Source organism: Lampetra fluviatilis, chromosome 34 (assembly GCF_964198595.1).
Source record: "Lampetra fluviatilis chromosome 34, kcLamFluv1.1, whole genome shotgun sequence".
In the NCBI taxonomy this organism is placed as follows: Eukaryota; Metazoa; Chordata; class Hyperoartia; order Petromyzontiformes; family Petromyzontidae; genus Lampetra; species Lampetra fluviatilis.
The window spans coordinates 11006409-11026577 of record NC_136308.1 but is presented as its reverse complement, the minus strand read 5'-3'; the positions used below and the strand labels follow the sequence as shown (position 1 = coordinate 11026577).

At 58.1% G+C, this 20169-nt stretch overlaps 1 protein-coding gene across 3 annotated transcripts in view; it reads right to left on the bottom strand.

The window, feature by feature from the left end:
• The window catches only part of LHFPL4 (LHFPL tetraspan subfamily member 4), a 31475-nt gene extending 11635 nt beyond the window's left edge, over window positions 1-19840 (bottom strand). For 2 of the 3 annotated variants that reach the window (XM_078872514.1, XM_078872513.1), the window contains exons 1-3: window positions 19758-19827; window positions 18404-18515; window positions 17774-18209 (exon numbers count right to left, since the gene is read on the bottom strand). In XM_078872514.1, coding sequence (XP_078728640.1) covers window positions 17774-18209; window positions 18404-18515; window positions 19758-19810 — 601 coding nt within the window. In that variant the 5' untranslated portion in view covers window positions 19811-19827. Of the gene's footprint in view, window positions 1-17773; window positions 18210-18403; window positions 18516-19757 lie in introns of all 3 variants that reach the window. The other variant, XM_078872516.1, reaches the window with a different exon arrangement.
• Window positions 19841-20169: the final 329 nt, after the last annotated feature.

Genomic DNA, 20169 nt, shown 5'->3' with positions numbered 1-20169 from the left:
TATAGATTCACATACTTTTTCTCAATAGGTTAATTTATTCAATATATAAATAAAAACAATTTGTTTATTCAATAAATAAATGTATTAATTTATTTTCCTTTTTCTTTCTTTTTTTTCTTAAACGAGGATTATTTCTTGATCCTCAGTTTACACTCTCTCGAGGAGAGCTCTGTATAGAAGCGCAACACCACGGTCAGGCAGGTTTTGAAGGTAGGAGGAACAATATGGCCACCTACGCACAGGTCACGAGGCCCCCCACTTGGGCCTCTGCTCCAAGGCCAACCTCCCCCAAGCGCGCAGCGGCCACTTCCACCGCGCGAAAACGGCATCCGCTGCTACGCCTCGAGCTCCGTCACGATCGAGGAGTACATCGCGGCTCTGGCCGCCATCGTCCCGCCAGCCACCGTCACCCACGCCTCGAAGATCAGCGGGAAAGCCGTCTTCTACCTGACGACGAAAAAGGTGGCCGATGCGGTCGTCGAGAAGTAGATGACCGTGGAGGGACTCGACGTCCAACTGGAACCCGTCGCTTCGGTGGCGGCGCGAATCGTCGTTTCGAACGTGCCGCCCTACATCCCCGACAAGGACATGCTGGAGCACGTGTCCAAGCTGGGGTGCAGAGACCCCGCCCTGAAACACATTTGATCTTTCAGGAGGCAGGTGCATGTCCTGCTGACTCCGGGACAACAGGAGGAGGGCTCTTTTGTGATTGTCTATGTAGGCATTGCCCATAGACTGTTTTATGCCAAGGATTGCATCAAATGCAATCTTTGCAAAGAAGAGGGGCACTTCCGAAGGGATTGCCCTAAACCGACGACAGCAAGGGTCGAAAAAAAGAGCGGGGAGGAGGGAGGCAGAGCAAAGGGGTCAAAGCAGCAAGAGCCCCCATTGCAACAAGGCCCCCAACAGCCCACATCGGACCCGCCAGCCACGCAGCCTCCTACACCTGGGGCCGTGGCCCCAACATCGTCGCCTCAAGCAACAAATCGCAAGAAGAAAAATACAGAAGGACCCGGATCGCAAGGGTCAAATTCAGAAGAGGAACCTCTCCCAGACCTCGAACCGAAAGAAGCAGTGAAACCCCCCACACCAGGGGAGGAAGCAGAACAGCTGCCAGACGCTGAAGACGGGGTTTTCGCCACCCCGGACACCACGCCGAGTGACGCGCGGGCAGCGAGGGAGAAACCTGCCGAGAAGAAGAAGCAGCGTGCGTCTGGGGAAGGGTTTCCACAGCAGGAGACAGTGGACGATAAAGGCGACATCGCCACGGATATTGACCCATCTACTGTGGTCATAGAGACTCACTCCCCACCAGCTATGTATGAAGCGAGGACAAATACTATTTGCTCCGCCCGCGACCAAGAGGAGGAAGTCGGTGGAAAGACATCGAGCACACTGACCAAGGGCGAGGACGAAATGGATGGGAACGAGGAGGAAGGTCCCCTTCCCACTGCTGACCCAAAACCAGTGGAAGAGACACCGGGCCATCCACCTGAAGAGCCTGAGCAGGAGCCATCCCAGGCCTTCCCTGACACTGGGGGAGAGGACGCCGCTGAGCCATGCGCCAGCCCAGCTGCTGCAGCTCTTCCAGTGGAGCCGGACGCCGGGGAAATTGACTCAGATCGGGACGACTGCTTCAGCGTGGGGAGCGAGCAGCCAGGGGTCTACACTCCTTGACCCTCAGACTTCCCTGGTCTCCCCGGAAGATCTCTGGCACTTCCTCGACGAGACCAACGGGAGGATGGACAGAGCGGACATTGCCTTGGCTCGATGGAAGGACAGCAAGGCAATAAAGGCCTCTGTGACTCAAGCCGAGAGACTCCTCGCCAAGCAGGGACTCGAGTCCTGGGGCAAGCAGAGGGCAAAGCTGAGATATTTCCGCAAACAAATTACTAGGTAAGAGGCCACGGAGACAAGGAACAAGCAATGCCTATGTACATCAGCTCCCTAAACGTGAACGGGTGCAGGAAGGCAGTGCGGAGGCTTTCCGCAATGTCTCTTGTGAGGAAACACGCTGCCTCTGTCTTCTTCATTCAGGAGACGCATCTCACAGTCGAGGACGAGGATGACTGGAGGAAGGAGTGGGGAGGGGACTCCTTCTACAGCCACCTTGACAACACCTCCTGTGGAGTCGCGACCCTGTTTGCTAAAGGGTTTAATCCCAAGCTCATCACCCAGACCAAAGTGGTGAAGGGAAGGCTGCTCAGGGTAACGGTCAGGGTGGGCGATGTCACCACCCACCTACTGAACGTATATGCGCCGGTGACCAACAAGGAGAAGAACCAGTTTCTGCACTTCCTGAGGAGGCACCTGACCGGGATCCCGGACGACGAGTGCGTGATTGTGGGGGGCGACCACAACTGTACAATCGGCGCCCTGGATCGTTCGGGGAGGCAGCCGGGGGGAGTTGGGCCGAAGAGGGAAATGCAGGGACTCCTGGAGGATGCCGCCTTGGTGGATGTGTGGCGCATACATCACCCGGGCCAACGCCAGTTCACGTACACGAGGACGAGGCGCGATGGCTCGGTGACACAGTCCAGACTCGACAGATTTTACATCTCCAAGAGCTTTGTGACATGCGTCATAACGTCTGGCATCAGGGCGGCACCCTTCACGGACCACAACCTCATCGTGCTCCGTGTCAGGCTGGAGAGGGCCCACGAGGGCGCGTCCCACTGGCATTTTAACAACTCGCTGCTGGAGGATGGCGCCTTCATAGAAATGTTCGAGGACTTCTGGGAAGAGTGGCGAAAAACCAAAACGTAGTTCGACTCTCTGGCCCAGTGGTGGGATATGGGTAAAATGCACACTAGGCTGTTGTGCCAACAATACACCTGGGGGAGCACCAGACTGAAGAACGCAGACATCACCGACATGGAAGCCCGAGTCCTCGATTTGGAGAGTCGCCTCGCCGAGGACAGTGACCCTGCTCTTCTCCGAGAATACGAGGAGAATGGGGAGCGTCTCAAAGGGCTACAGGAGGAGCAGATGAGGGGGGCGTTTGTGCGATCCCGGGTGAAGCTCATCACCGATCTTGACACAGGATCCCCGCTTTTCTACTCCCTCGGGAGGCAGAACAGGAGACGCAAATCTATGGAGTGCCTCTTTGATGGTGACGGTGTCCTAGCGCACGAACTCCAGCAGAAATCGACCATCATCAGAGACGTCTACAGCAGCCGGTTCTCCCTTGAAGAAACATCCGGAGCGGCCCAGGCGGAGGCATGGAGTGGTCTACCCACCCTGGGGGAAGACGGGAAAGAGCTGCTAGAGCAAAAGCTCACCAGGAATTACCTTGACGCAGCTGTAAGAGGACTGGTCCCAAATAAATCCCCAGGGTTAGACGGGCTAACAGGGGAGTTTTACGCCATTTTTTGGCTATCCCTACGGAAGGACTACAGAGAGGTGCTGGAGGAAGCCTATGTCACCGGGGTGATGCCTCAGTCTTGGAGGAGGGCGGTGCTCACTCTGCTTCCCAAGAACGGAGACCTGAGGCACCTACAAAACTGGCGTCCGGTGTCCCTCCTGAACACCGACTACAAAATATTGACGAAGGCTCTCTCCCTGTGACTGAAAGGGGTGATTGCACAAGTCGTAAACAGGGACCAGTCCTACACCATCCCCGGACGAACCATCCACGACTGCATCTTCCTGGTCAGGGACCTCATCGTGGTGTCCCAGAGGTTGGGCATCACAATCGCGTTTCTGGCCCTTGACCAGGAAAAAGCTTTTGACAGAGTGGACCACAAATACTTGCTGGGAACCCTCAAGACCTTTGGTTTTGGGGATGGCTTTGTCCGAACGATCCGCCTACTCTACACCAAGTCAGAGTGCATGATCAAGGTCAACGGTGCCCTCACTGCCCCGGTCAAATTCGAGCGAGGAGTGAGACAGGGATGCCCATTGTCGGGCCAACCTTATGCCCTGGCATTAGAGCCTTTCCTGAGTCTCATAAGGTGGAGACTCAGCGGCCTGGTGCTCAGGGATGATGAGGAGGACGATGTCCTCCTCATCCTGCGTTCCCTGGATGATGTCACCCTGCTGCACGAGTGCCAGGAAGTCTTTTCGAAGGCCTCCTCATCCAAAATGAGCTGGCAAAAGTGCAGCGGCCTGCTGGTGGGAGCGTGGGACATGACCGAGTGTCCGGAGAATGCAAAAGCCATCAATTGGAGCACAACATCGCTGCACCACCTGGGGATGTTCCTCGGACCAGAGGAGGAACCACCGCAAAGGAACTGGGTCGAGTTGGAGGAGAAGGTGAAGGAGTGGCTGGGCACCTGGAGACGCCTGTGCAAGTTCCTCACCTTCAGGACAAAGACGTTGGTGGTGAACCAGCTGGTGACGTCCATGCTGTGGCACCGACTCTTCTCCCTGCACCCCCCCATGAGCCTCGTCAACGCGCTTCAGAAGTGAGTCTTCGACTTCTTCTGGTCGGGCGGAGGACACCGGGTCGCGGTTAGGGTCCTGGCCCTGCCACTGGACGAGGGCAGTCACGGGCTGGTTTGCTTGCGGAGTCAGCTGGCCACCTTCCGACTGCAGGCCGCGCAAAAGTTCCTGCACGCTACCCCTGCACCAGCCTGGAGCGTCACGGCCTCCTTCCTCCTGAAACAGCTGGAGGGTCTGCAGTGCTCCAAACAACTATTCTACATGGACCTACAGGGCCTCCCACTGGGACAGCTGACACATTTCAACAGGAGCGTCCTGCAGACATGAAGTTCCCTCGCCGTCAGGAGGCTGAATCAGCCGCGATCGGCCGGGGATCTGGTCTTCGATCCGATCCTCAGGAACCCACAGACAAAGCTGCCATCCACCACTGCCACCCCTGGCATGGAGGCGCCTCGCCAATGCGCGGCTCACCAGGATGGGAGATCTGGTGGAGCCTGGAACACTGGGCCGGTGGCTCGGACCAGCAGACATGGCCGCAAAAACAGTGCTGCAGTCGCTCCGGGTGGCTGCCCGGATCCTGGCCGAAGCCAAGGGGGCCTTCTCAGCGGCAGCGGGGAGAATTCCCCCCATTGGTGTTGGAGATGACGAGGCCCCTCTCAGTCCCCCTCCACCGGAGCTCTCTGTCGTGCCACTGCATCGCCAATGCCGACAAGCGAAGGCGGATTACAACCTGTGCCGGCTGGAAGACCTACCGGAGGTGGCCTTCGCAAATGTAAAGAGGAAGGTGCTCTACTCCTACATGGTCCGGTTTCACCAACAGGACACCCTGAGGAGCCACAAGGACCATGCCTGGAGGAAAGCCCTGCCCTGCATCTCTCCAGAGAGGCCTCGCTAGAGGCAACTCTACTCCAGCCCGACGTACAACCGCATCGGTGACCTCAGCTGGAGCATCACCCACGGCATCGTCACCACCAACGCCTCCCTGGCGCGCTTCACCAACACGTCGCCGTAGTGCCGGTTCTGCGGTAAAGTGGAGACGGTGGTGCACCAATACGTGGATTGCAAGAGCCTTGACTTGTTGTTCAAGGTCCTGAGAAACATCCTCCTAAGGTTCAGCCTCCACTTCTCCCCGACGGTCCTCATCTTTGGATACCAAAAGGGCGACGGATCCCAACATCTTCAGGGGCTGGTCAACATGCTCGTCGACTATGCCTTCCTCGCCATATACAGGGCGAGGAAGGTGGCCGTGGAGGGGAAACGTCCAGCCAGCAGCCTGGGCATCTTCCGCGCTCTGGTCGGAGCCAGGGTGTGGCTGGAGTTCCGCCATGCGCGGCTGACCCACGCCGTGCCGGCCTTCAAGGAGCAGTGGGCGCTGGAGGAGGCCGTGTGCTCGGTGGCAGATGACGGAGAGCTCTGCATGCAGTTATGAGCTACCCGTCGAGGGCCGTTGGACTGCGAGAAGGGCTGCGTGCAGATGCAGCACTTGTCGTAGTTTAAAAAAGAGAGAGCGAGAGGGAGAGCGAGAGAGTGAGCGAGAGTGAGCGAGAGAGCGAGCAAGAGGGGGGGGGATATAAAGGAAAGCATTAAAAAAAACGAAATGATGAACGAAGCAAAGTGCCGACTACACCGAACATCTTCTTGTTTCCTCTGATTGTAAAAAAAAAGAGAATGGCGAGAGAATGCTGGAGAAAGCGCGAGAGAGCGAGAGAGAGCGAGTGAGAGAGTGCAGGCGAGAGCGAGAGAGACAGAGAGGCCACAGCAACATGAGGGAGATGGACAGAGGGAAGGAGGATGGGAGAGAGGGAGAAAGGGGGCAAGAGAGAGAGGGCGAGAGAGAGAGTGAAAGAGAGGGCAAGAGAGAGCGAGAGAGAGGGCGAGAGAGAGAGAGAGCGCGAGAGAGGGAGAAGGCGCGCGTGAGGCGAAGATTAATGAGGCGGCACAGCGAGGAACGAGGCCAGGGATGGACGGGGGCTGGGGGCGAGGTGGCGAGCAGTGTGGGGGGTGGGGGGTTTAGTAGGAGTTGAGGGGCTGCAGAGGTGAGGAGCTGGGGAGGAGGGGGGGCTGGGGAGGTGGGGGGATGGGAAGAAGGGGGGGCTGGGGAGGAGGGGGCTGGGGAGGTGGGGGGCTGGGGAGGAGGGGGGCTGGGGAGGAGGGGGGATGGGAAGGAGGGGGGGCTGGGGAGGTGGGGGGATGGGAAGGAGGGGGGGCTGGGGAGGTGGGGGGCTGGGGAGGTGGGGGGCTGGGGAAGAGGGGGGCTGGGGAGGTGGGGGGATGGGAAGGAGGGGGGGCTGGGGAGGTGGGGGGCTGGGGAGGAGGGGGGCTGGGGAGGAGGGGGGATGGGAAGGAGGGGGGGCTGGGGAGGTGGGGGGATGGGAAGGAGGGGGGGCTGGGGAGGTGGGGGGCTGGGGAGGTGGGGGGCTGGGGAGGAGGGGGGCTGGGGAGGTGGGGGGCTGGGGAGGTGGGGGGCTGGGGAGGTGGGGGGCTGGGGAGGAGGGGGGATGGGAAGGAGGGGGGGCTGGGGAGGTGGGGGGATGGGAAGGAGGGGGGGCTGGGGAGGTGGGGGGCTGGGGAGGTGGGGGGCTGGGGAGGAGGGGGGCTGGGGAGGTGGGGGGATGGGAAGGAGGGGGGCTGGGGAGGTGGGGGGATGGGGAGGTGGGGGAATGGGAAGGAGGGGGCTGGGGAGGAGGGGGGATGGGGAGGTGGGGGGCTGGGGAGGAGGGGGGCTGGGGAGGTGGGGGGATGGGAAGGAGGGGGGCTGGGGAGGTGGGGGGCTGGGGAGGTGGGGGGCTGGGGAGGTGGGGGGCTGGGGAGGTGGGGGGCTGGGGAGGTGGGGGGCTGGGGAGGTGGGGGGGCTGGGGAGGTGGGGGGCTGGGGAGGAGGGGGGGATGGGGAGGTGGGGGGCTGGGGAGGTGGGGGGCTGGGGAGGTGGGGGGCTGGGGAGGTGGGGGGGCTGGGGAGGTGGGGGGCTGGGGAGGAGGGGGGGATGGGGAGGTGGGGGGCTGGGGAGGTGGGGGGCTGGGGAGGTGGGGGGCTGGGGAGGTGGGGGGGATGGGGAGGTGGGGGGCTGGGGAGGTGGGGGGCTGGGGAGGTGGGGGGGATGGGGAGGTGGGGGGCTGGGGAGGTGGGGGGCTGGGGAGGTGGGGGGGCTGGGGAGGTGGGGGGCTGGGGAGGTGGGTGGCTGGGGAGGTGGGGGGCTGGGGGGATGGGGAGGAGGGGGGCTGTGTGAGTGTGATGGAGATGGCTGCTCACGGAGGGGGAGGCGTCCGGGCGGGGCGAGGGCCCCGTGGTGGAGGAGCGGGGGTGGAATGGAGACACGGTGGGGGTGGACGCCACGTATGGTGGTGGAGCGTGCGGTTGAGCGGTCGCTGGGCACGCGGGGGGTGAGGGGTGGGCGGCGTGGGGGTGGGGGGGAGTCTTGTTCCTCCTGTCCACGGGGTCTGCGGGGTTTAGAATGGAGCAGGAATCACCACAGAGGTACTAACTAGAACAGGTACTAACCACAGACGTGTTAACCACAGAGTTGTTAACCACAGAGGTGTTAACCACAGAGGTAACCACGCCACAAGTGGGGTTACGGAAAAGACCCTCCATCATCACCACCACTCACCTCACTACCATCACCACCACTCACATTACTACCATCACTACCATCACCACCACCACTCACCTTACTACCATCACCACCATCACTCACCTTACTACCATCACCACCATCACCGCCATCACTCACCTTACTACCATCACCACCATCACCACCACCACTCACCTTACTACCATCACCACCATCACCACCACTCACCTTACTACCATCACCACCATCACCACCACTCACCTTACTACCATCACTACCATCACCACCACTCACCTTACTACCATCACCACCATCACCACCACTCACCTCACTACCATCACTACCAACACCACCACTCACCTTACTACCATCACCACCACTCACCTCACTACCATCACCACCATCACCACCACCATTCACCTTACTACCATCACTACCATCACCACCACTCACATTACTACCATCACTACCATCACCACCACTCACATTACTACCATCACTACCATCACCACCACCACTCACCTTACTACCATCACCACCACTCACCTTACTACCATCATCACCATCACCGCCATCACTCACCTTACTACCATCACTACCATCACCACCATCACCACCACTCACCTTACAACCATCACTACCATCACCACCACTCACATTACTACCATCACCACCATCACCAATACTCACCTCACTACCATCACTACCAACACCACCACTCACTTTACTACCATCACCACCATCACCACCACTCACCTTACTACGATCACCACCATCACCACCATCACTCACCTTACTACCATCGCTACCATCACTACCATCACCACCATTCACATTACTACCATCACTACCATCACCACCACTCACCTTACTACCATCACCACCATCACCAACTCACCTCACTACCATCACTACCAACACCACCACTCACTTTACTACCATCACCACCATCACCACCACTCACCTTACTACGATCACCACCATCACCACCATCACTCACCTTACTACCATCGCTACCATTACTACCATCACCACCATTCACATTACTACCATCACTACCATCACCACCACTCACATTACTACCATCACTACCATCACCACCACTCACATTACTACCATCACCACCACTCACATTACTACCATCACCACCATCACTACCATCACCTTACTACCATCACTACCACTCACCTTACTACCATCACTACCATCACCACCACTCATATCACTAACATCACTACCATCACCACCATCACCACCACTCACATTACTACCATCACCACCATCACCACCACCACCACTCACCTTACTACCATCACTACCACTCACGTTACGACCAACATTGCCATCACTACCACAATTCCACCCACAGTACCACCATGTACACCAACACCACCTTCACTTCCACTTTCAGCACTGCCACTTCCACCACCACCACTTCCACCACCACCACCAAATATACCAGCACAACTACTACGTATCACACGTAACACCATCACCGACACTATCATCAATTCCACCACCATCAGGCACGCCTGGGTATTAATTAAAAGCCGAGTCGATGTAGGCGAGGCCTAGGGCAGGTGCAGAAGCCACGCCAATAGATGGACTTGGATGGCCTGGTTCAGCAAAACACACACACGGCAAATACCCCATATCGCCACCGCCACCACCACTACCAACCACCTTCAGTGCCACCACCACTACCAACCACCTTCAGTGCCACCACCACCACCACCATCAACCACCACCACCACCACTACGAACCACCTTCAGTGCCACCACCACCACCACTACCACCTTCAGTGCCACCGCCACCACCACTACCAACCACCTTCAGTGCCACCACCACTACCAACCACCTTCAGTGCCACCACCACCACCACTATCAACCACCACCACCACTACCAACCACCTTCAGTGCCGCCACCACCACCACTACCACCTTCAGTGCCACCACCACCACTACCAACCACCTTCAGTGCCACCACCACCATCAACCACCTTCAGTGCCACCACCACCACTACCAACCACCTTCAATTCCACCACCACCACTACCACCACCACCACCACTACCAACCACCTTCAGTGCACCACCACCACTACCAACCACCTGCAGTGCCACCACCACCACCATCAACCACCTTCAGTGCCACCACCACCACCACTACCAACCACCTTCAGTGCCACCACCACAACTACCAACCACCTTCAGTGCCACCACCACCACCATCAACCAATTTCAGTGCCACCACCACCACTACCAACCACCTTCAGTGCCACCACCACCACTACCAACCACCTTCAGTGCCACCACCACCACCACCACCACTACCAACCACCTTCAGTGCCACCACCACCACTACCAACCACCTAAAGTGCCACCACCACCAACACTACCAACCACCTTCAGTGCCACCACCACCAACACTACCAACCACCTTCAGTGCCACCACCACCACTACCAACCACCTTCAGTGCCCCCACCACCACTACCAACCACCTTAAGTGCCACCACCACCAACACTACCAACCACCTTCAGTGCCACCACCACCAACACTACCAACCACCTTCAGTGCCACCACCACCACTACCAACCACCTTCAGTGCCCCCACCACCACTACCAACCACCTTCAGTGCCACCACCACCACTACCAACCACTTTCAGTGCCACCACCACCACTACCAACCACCTTCAGTGCCACCACCACCATCAACCACCTTCAGTGCCACCACCACTACCAACCACCTTCAGTGCCACCACCACCACCACTATCAACCACCTTCAGTGCCACCACCACCACTACCAACCACCTTCAGTGCCACCACCACCACTACCAACCACCTTCAGTGCCACCACCACCACCACTACCAACCACCTTCAGTGCCACCACCACCACCACTACCAACCACCTTCAGTGCCACCACCACCACCACTACCAACCACCTTCAGTGCCACCACCACCACCATCAACCACTTTCAGTGCCACCACCACCACTACCAACCACCTTCAGTGCCACCACTACCAACCACCTTCAGTGCCACCACCACCACCACCACTACCAACCACCTTCAGTGCCACCACCACCAACACTACCAACCACCTTCAGTGCCACCACCACCACTACCAACCACCTTCAGTGCCACCACCACCAACACTACCAACCACCTTCAGTGCCACCACCACCAACACTACCAACCACCTTCAGTGCCACCACCACCACTACCAACCACCTTCAGTGCCCCCACCACCACTACCAACCACCTTCAGTGCCACCACCACCATCAACCACCTTCAGTGCCCCCACCACCACCACCACTACCAACCACCTTCAGTGCCATCACCACCACCATCAACCACTTTCAGTGCCACCACCACCACCATCAACCACTTTCAGTGCCACCACCACCATCAACCACCTGCAGTGCCACCACCACCACCATCAACCACCTTCAGTGCCACCACCACCATCAACCACCACCACCACTACAAACCACCTTCAGTGCCACCACCACCATCAACCACCTTCAGTGCCCCCACCACCACCACCACTACCAACCACCTTCAGTGCCACCACCACCACCATCAACCACTTTCAGTGCCACCACCACCACCATCAACCACTTTCAGTGCCACCACCACCATCAACCACCTGCAGTGCCACCACCACCACCACCATCAACCACCTTCAGTGCCACCACCACTACCAACCACCTTCAATTCCACCAACACCACTACCACCACCACCATCAACCACCTTCAGTGCCACCACCACCACTACCAACCACCTGCAGTGCCACCACCACCACTACCAACCATTTTCAGTGCCACCACCACCACTACCAACCACCTTCAGTGCCACCACCACCATCAACCACCTTCAGTGCCACCACCACTACCAACCACATTCAGTGCCACCACCACCACCACCACCACTATCAACCACTTTCAGTGCCACCACCACCACTACCAACCACCTTCAGTGCCACCACCACCACTACCAACCACCTTCAGTGCTGCCACCACCACCACCACTACCAACCACCTTCAGTGCCACCACCACCACTACCAACCACCTTCAGTGCCACCACCACCACCACTACCAACCACCTTCAGTGCCACCACCACCAACACTACCAACCACCTTCAGTGCCACCACCACCAACACTACCAACCACCTTCAGTGCCACCACCACCAACACTACCAACCACCTTCAGTGCCACCACCACCACTACCAACCACCTTCAGTGCCACCACCACCACCACTACCAACCACCTTCAGTGCCACCACCACAACTACCAACGACCTTCAGTGCCACCACCACCACCATCAACCACTTTCAGTGCCACCACCACCACTACCAACCACCTTCAGTGCCACCACCACCACTACCAACCACCTTCAGTGCCACCACCACCACCACCACTACCAACCACCTTCAGTGCCACCACCACCAACACTACCAACCACCTTCAGTGCCACCACCACCAACACTACCAACCACCTTCAGTGCCACCACCACCACCACTACCAACCACCTTCAGTGCCACCACCACAACTACCAACCACCTTCAGTGCCACCACCACCACCATCAACCACTTTCAGTGCCACCACCACCACTACCAACCACCTTCAGTGCCACCACCACCACTACCAACCACCTTCAGTGCCACCACCACCACCACCACCACTACCAACCACCTTCAGTGCCACCACCACCAACACTACCAACCACCTTCAGTGCCACCACCACCAACACTACCAACCACCTTCAGTGCCACCACCACCAACACTACCAACCACCTTCAGTGCCACCACCACCACTACCAACCACCTTCAGTGCCCCCACCACCACTACCAACCACCTTCAGTGCCACCACCACCAACACTACCAACCACCTTCAGTGCCACCACCACCAACACTACCAACCACCTTCAGTGCCACCACCACCACTACCAACCACCTTCAGTGCCCCCACCACCACTACCAACCACCTTCAGTGCCACCACCACCATCAACCACCTTCAGTGCCCCCACCACCACTACCAACCACTTTCAGTGCCACCACCACCACTACCAACCACCTTCAGTGCCACCACCACCATCAACCACCTTCAGTGCCACCACCACTACCAACCACCTTCAGTGCCACCACCACCACCACTATCAACCACCTTCAGTGCCACCACCACCACTACCAACCACCTTCAGTGCCACCACCACCAACCACCTTCAGTGCCACCACCACCACCACTACCAACCACCTTCAGTGCCACCACCACCACCATCAACCACTTTCAGTGCCACCACCACCACTACCAACCACCTTCAGTGCCACCACCACCACTACCAACCACCTTCAGTGCCACCACCACCACCACCACCACCACTACCAACCACCTTCAGTGCCACCACCACCAACACTACCAACCACCTTCAGTGCCACCACCACCACTACCAACCACCTTCAGTGCCACCACCACCAACACTACCAACCACCTTCAGTGCCACCACCACCAACACTACCAACCACCTTCAGTGCCACCACCACCACTACCAACCACCTTCAGTGCCCCCACCACCACTACCAACCACCTTCAGTGCCACCACCACCATCAACCACCTTCAGTGCCCCCACCACCACCACCACTACCAACCACCTTCAGTGCCACCACCACCACCATCAACCACTTTCAGTGCCACCACCACCATCAACCACTTTCAGTGCCACCACCACCATCAACCACCTGCAGTGCCACCACCACCACCACCACCACCATCAACCACCTTCAGTGCCACCACCACCACCATCAACCACCACCACCACTACAAACCACCATCAGTGCCACCACCACCACCATCAACCACCTTCAGTGCCACCACCACTACCAACCACCTTCAATTCCACCACCACCACTACCACCACCACCATCAACCACCCTCAGTGCCACCACCACCACTACCAACCACCTGCAGTGCCACCACCACCACTACCAACCATTTTCAGTGCCACCACCACCACTACCAACCACCTTCAGTGCCACCACCACCATCAACCACCTTCAGTGCCACCACCACTACCAACCACATTCAGTGCCACCACCACCACCACCACTATTAACCACCTTCAGTGCCACCACCACCACTACCAACCACCTTCAGTGCCACCACCACCACTACCAACCACCTTCAGTGCCACCACCACCACTACCAACCACCTTCAGTGCTGCCACCACCACCACCACTACCAACCACCTTCAGTGCCACCACCAACACTACCAACCACCTTCAGTGCCACCACCACCACCACTACCAACCACCTTCAGTGCCACCACCACCAACACTACCAACCACCTTCAGTGCCACCACCACCAACACTACCAACCACCTTCAGTGCCACCACCACCAACACTACCAACCACCTTCAGTGCCACCACCACCACTACCAACCACCTTCAGTGCCCCCACCACCACTACCAACCACCTTCAGTGCCACCACCACCATCAACCACCTTCAGTGCCCCCACCACCACTACCAACCACCTGCAGTGCCACCACCACCACTACCAACCACCTTCAGTGCCCCCACCACCACTACCAACCACCTTCAGTGCCACCACCACCATCAACCACCTTCAGGGCCCCCACCACCACTACCAACCACCTTCAGTGCCACCACCACCACCACCACCACCATCAACCACTTTCAGTGCCCCCACCACCACCATCAACCACTTTCAGTGCCCCCACCAACACTACCAATAACCTTCAGTGCCACCACCACCACTACCAACCACCTTCAGTGCCCCCACCACCACTACCAACCACCTTCAGTGCCACCACCACCATCAACCACCTTCAGTGCCCCCACCACCACTACCAACCACCTGCAGTGCCACCACCACCACTACCAACCACCTTCAGTGCCCCCACCACCACTACCAACCACCTTCAGTGCCACCACCACCATCAACCACCTTCAGTGCCCCCACCACCACTACCAACCACCTTCAGTGCCACCACCACCACCACTACCAACCACCTTCAGTGCCACCACCACCACCATCAACCACTTTCAGTGCCCCCACCACCACCATCAACCACTTTCAGTGCCCCCACCACCACTACCAACCACCTTCAGTGCCACCACCACCATCAACCACCTTCAGTGCCCCCACAACCACTACCAACCACCTTCAGTGCCACCACCACCATCAACCACTTTCAGTGCCACCACCACCACTACCAACCACCTTCAGTGCCACCACCACCACTACCAACCACCTTCAGTGCTGCCACCACCACCACCACTACCAACCACCTTCAGTGCCACCACCAACACTACCAACCACCTTCAGTGCCACCACCACCACCACTACCAACCACCTTCAGTGCCACCACCACCACCATCAACCACTTTCAGTGCCCCCACCACCACCATCAACCACTTTCAGTGCCCCCACCACCACTACCAACCACCTTCAGTGCCACCACCACCATCAACCACCTTCAGTGCCCCCACAACCACTACCAACCACCTTCAGTGCCACCACCACCATCAACCACTTTCAGTGCCACCACCACCACTACCAACCACCTTCAGTGCCCCCACCACCACTACCAACCACCTTCAGTGCCACCACCACCATCAACCACCTTCAGTGCCCCCACCACCACTACCAACCACCTGCAGTGCCACCACCACCACTACCAACCACCTTCAGTGCCCCCACCACCACTACCAACCACCTTCAGTGCCACCACCACCATCAACCACCTTCAGGGCCCCCACCACCACTACCAACCACCTTCAGTGCCACCACCACCACCACTACCAACCACCTTCAGTGCCACCACCACCACCATCAACCACTTTCAGTGCCCCCACCACCACCATCAACCACTTTCAGTGCCCCCACCAACACTACCAATAACCTTCAGTGCCACCACCACCACTACCAACCACCTTCAGTGCCCCCACCACCACTACCAACCACCTTCAGTGCCACCACCACCATCAACCACCTTCAGTGCCCCCACCACCACTACCAACCACCTGCAGTGCCACCACCACCACTACCAACCACCTTCAGTGCCCCCACCACCACTACCAACCACCTTCAGTGCCACCACCACCATCAACCACCTTCAGTGCCCCCACCACCACTACCAACCACCTTCAGTGCCACCACCACCACCACTACCAACCACCTTCAGTGCCACCACCACCACCATCAACCACTTTCAGTGCCCCCACCACCACCATCAACCACTTTCAGTGCCCCCACCACCACTACCAACCACCTTCAGTGCCACCACCACCATCAACCACCTTCAGTGCCCCCACAACCACTACCAACCACCTTCAGTGCCACCACCACCATCAACCACTTTCAGTGCCACCACCACCACTACCAACCACCTTCAGTGCCACCACCACCACTACCAACCACCTTCAGTGCTGCCACCACCACCACTACCAACCACCTTCAGTGCCACCACCAACACTACCAACCACCTTCAGTGCCACCACCACTACCAACCACCTTCAGTGCCACCACCACCACCATCAACCACTTTCAGTGCCCCCACCACCACCATCAACCACTTTCAGTGCCCCCACCACCACTACCAACCACCTTCAGTGCCACCACCACCATCAACCACCTTCAGTGCCCCCACAACCACTACCAACCACCTTCAGTGCCACCACCACCATCAACCACTTTCAGTGCCACCACCACCACTACCAACCACCTTCAGTGCCACCACCACCACTACCACTACCAACCACCTTCAGTGCCACCACCACCACTACCACTACCAACCACCTTCAGTGCCACCACTACCAACCACCAGGCTTGCCACCACCACTACCAACCACCAGGCTTGCCACCAACAATGTTGTTGGCTTGGGCTCCGAGGTGGCCAGGAGATGGACATGCTGCACAGCAGTGGATTCCAGGATTCATCTGTGCGGAGTTGCGAGCGTGCTATCCCCTCGTTCTCCAAGCTCTTCGGCTGCCTCCATCCACGGTCAAACATCTCACTTGAGCCTCCTCCTCCTCCTGCTGCTGCGGAGTCGATTTGAGACTCCTCAAGGGAAGCTATCGTGGGCGATTAAAGGGCACTGCCACTCACTCACTACCCAAAGACACCCTCAACAGGATCGTCAGCATCGCCACCAGGGGAGCCACTCACAGATCCACTCCTATGGCCATCAGAAGCAGCATCATCACCACCAGTACTGTCGGTGCACCATCAGTAATTACCCCCACCACCATCACCCAATCACCACCTTCACCCATTCAACACCACCACCGTCAACAAATTACCACCATCACACAATCACCACGGCCACCATAAACAAATCACCGCCACGACAACTATATGGCACATCACAAAACCAGTACCACCAGCAGATCCGGACTACCAAAAACACCCATCATCATCCTCCACCACCGCCACCCTACTCCTCCATCATCATCATCCTCCATCATCCTCCTCCATCATCCTCCTCCATCATCCTCCTCCATCATCCTCCTCCATCATCCTCCTCCATCATCCTCCTCCATCATCATCCTCCATCAGCATCATCATCTTCCACCTCCTCCATCATAATCATCCTCCATCATCACCCTCCATCATCACCCTCCATCATCACCCTCCATCATCACCCTCCATCATCACCCTCCAGCATCATTCTCCTCCATCATCATCATCATCCATCATCATCATCCTTCTCCATCATCATCATCCATCATCCTCCTCCATCCCTCTATCCCATCCCTCCTGCGCCCGCCGCCGTCGCACCGGACGTGAGCTGCATCCAGGCGCAGATCTTGTAGACGGTGGCCGTGTTGCAGAAGAAAAAGAGGGCGAAGCAGACGACGCAGGCGGACGCGAGCACCATGGAGGTGGCGACGAAGAACGAGGCGGCCTTGAAGGCGCCCGAGGGCACCGACGAGAAGTCCATGAAGCTCCCCTCGCACCGGAGGTCGCTCTTGGCGGGCCCCGTGCCCACGCAGCGATGGACGAGGCCGAAGAATCCCGCCTGGGGCGTCTCGGGCCCGTCGCCCACCCAGTAGGGCTGCACGAACACCACCACGGTGATGATGGCGAAGCAGATGGTGAAGATGGACCACAGCACGCCGATGGCGCGCGAGTTGCGCACGTAGTTGGTGCGGTACATCTGCGCCGCCTCCTGCGCCGAGAAGATGGCGAACGGAGTCTGCAGCATCTTGGAACGCTGAGATGGTGGGGGGGGGGGGGGTGAGAAGGTGGTGATGAAGAATTGGCGAGGAAGAGGAGGAGAATGTGGTGGTGCTGCTGCTGGAGGAGACACGGACCCGGCGCCTTTTCTCCTCCCTTCTCTTCCTGCCAGCGCTCAGACAGTTGCCATGGCGTTACTCGCCTCCTCCTCACCTCACCTCCTCACCTCACCTCCTCACCCCTCCTCCTCACCCTCCTCTTCCCGCTCTCCGCTTCTTGTATCTGCTCCTCCCCCGACTCCTCGGCTCCCTTCGCTGTCGCTCCCCCCGCTCTCACCACGCCGCTCCTCGCACGATGGAGGAGGGAGAGGGGAGGGAGGGAGAGAGTGGGAGGGGAGCAGGGAGGGAGTGGGGGGGGAGCAGGCCGGGAGGGAGGGAGGAGGATGACTATTCACTCCTTCTCACTCAATTCAGTGCGAGATGTCAACGCAAGTGAAACCGCCCTCCCTCGTGAATCCTGCCGCGTGGCGATGCCGATGGCCACTCGCACGCCGCCTCCTCCTCGCAGAGTCTCTCGCTTTGTGCAGCCGCGCTTCGCCCAGCACTCATCCACCATCTCCATTCATCAGCATCTCACCCATCATCATCTTATTTCCATGAATCATGAGCATCGTAATCTTAAGCATTATTCATCATCTCTCATCATTAATCATTAGCATCAGGATCATCATTTCTCATCCACCGTAATCATCTCTCCTCCTCCATCATCATTTTAAATCCATCTACATTATAATTTCTCCTCCATCATTATAATGTTTCCATTAATCATGAGCGTCATCATTATTCATCATCTTTCCTCCATCATAATAATCATCACCATCATAATATTTCCATTATTATCATCATCATCTCTTCCCCATCATCATCATCTCTCCCCACGTTCCATCTCGAACGCGGGAGGTCCCTTGGACTCCACGGATCATCCCTCTCACCCATCCCCCTCCATCTCGCCCCTCCCTCTCGCCCCCCCCCCTCCATCTCGCCCCTCCCTCTCGCCCCCCCCCATCTCTCTCCCCCCATCTCGCTCCCCCTCCCTCCCTCTCGCCCCTCCCTCCCTCTCGCCCCCCCCTCCATCTCGCCCATCCCCCTCCCTCTCGCCCCTCCCTCTTGCCCCCCCCCATCTCTCTCCCTCCCATCTCGCTCCCCCTCCCTCTCGTCCCCCCTCACCTCCTCCTCACCCCTCCCCGCGTCATTAGAATCCCGGCAGCCCCCCAGCCCCGCCTCTCGCACTCATCAATCATCGGGTCCCTCCCCCACCCCCCTCTGTTATCCCCCCGCGATTACTTTCTGTGGAAATAAAAGCTGCGATTTAAAATTCCCCGCGAGGATTAGGGGGCTCAATTGGGGATGCGTCTCCCATCTCCCACCACCCATCGCCACGTCTCTCATCTCACATCACTCATCACCACGTCTCTCATCTCACATCAGACATCACCACGTCTCCCATCACCCATCGACAATCATCACCCATCACTACATCTTCCATCGCCCATCACCAGCATATAATCAACCATCACCGCATCTACCTTCGATATCTCCCGTCACCCCGTCTCCCATCACCACATCTCCCGCTCTTCATCACCCATAACTCTGTTTCCCAGGTTTGGATCGGGGGGAGGGGGTCGAGAGGGGGGGGGGGGTCCACTGAGACAGGGATTCTCCCGCATCATGGTGGGGGGGGGGTAGCCCAGTTGCTATGGCGACGCGAGAGCGAGTTGCCCTGGGAACGGAACGTTGACGTCACGATTCGCGTGAGGATGGAGATGAGCCATAGCCGTCACACAGAGACGCAGAGAGACACACAGAGAGACACATATAGACACACAGAGATACACAGAGACACACAGAGATACACAGAGACACACAGAGATACACACAGAGAGACACACATAGACACACAGAGACAGAGAGACACACATAGACACACATAGACACACA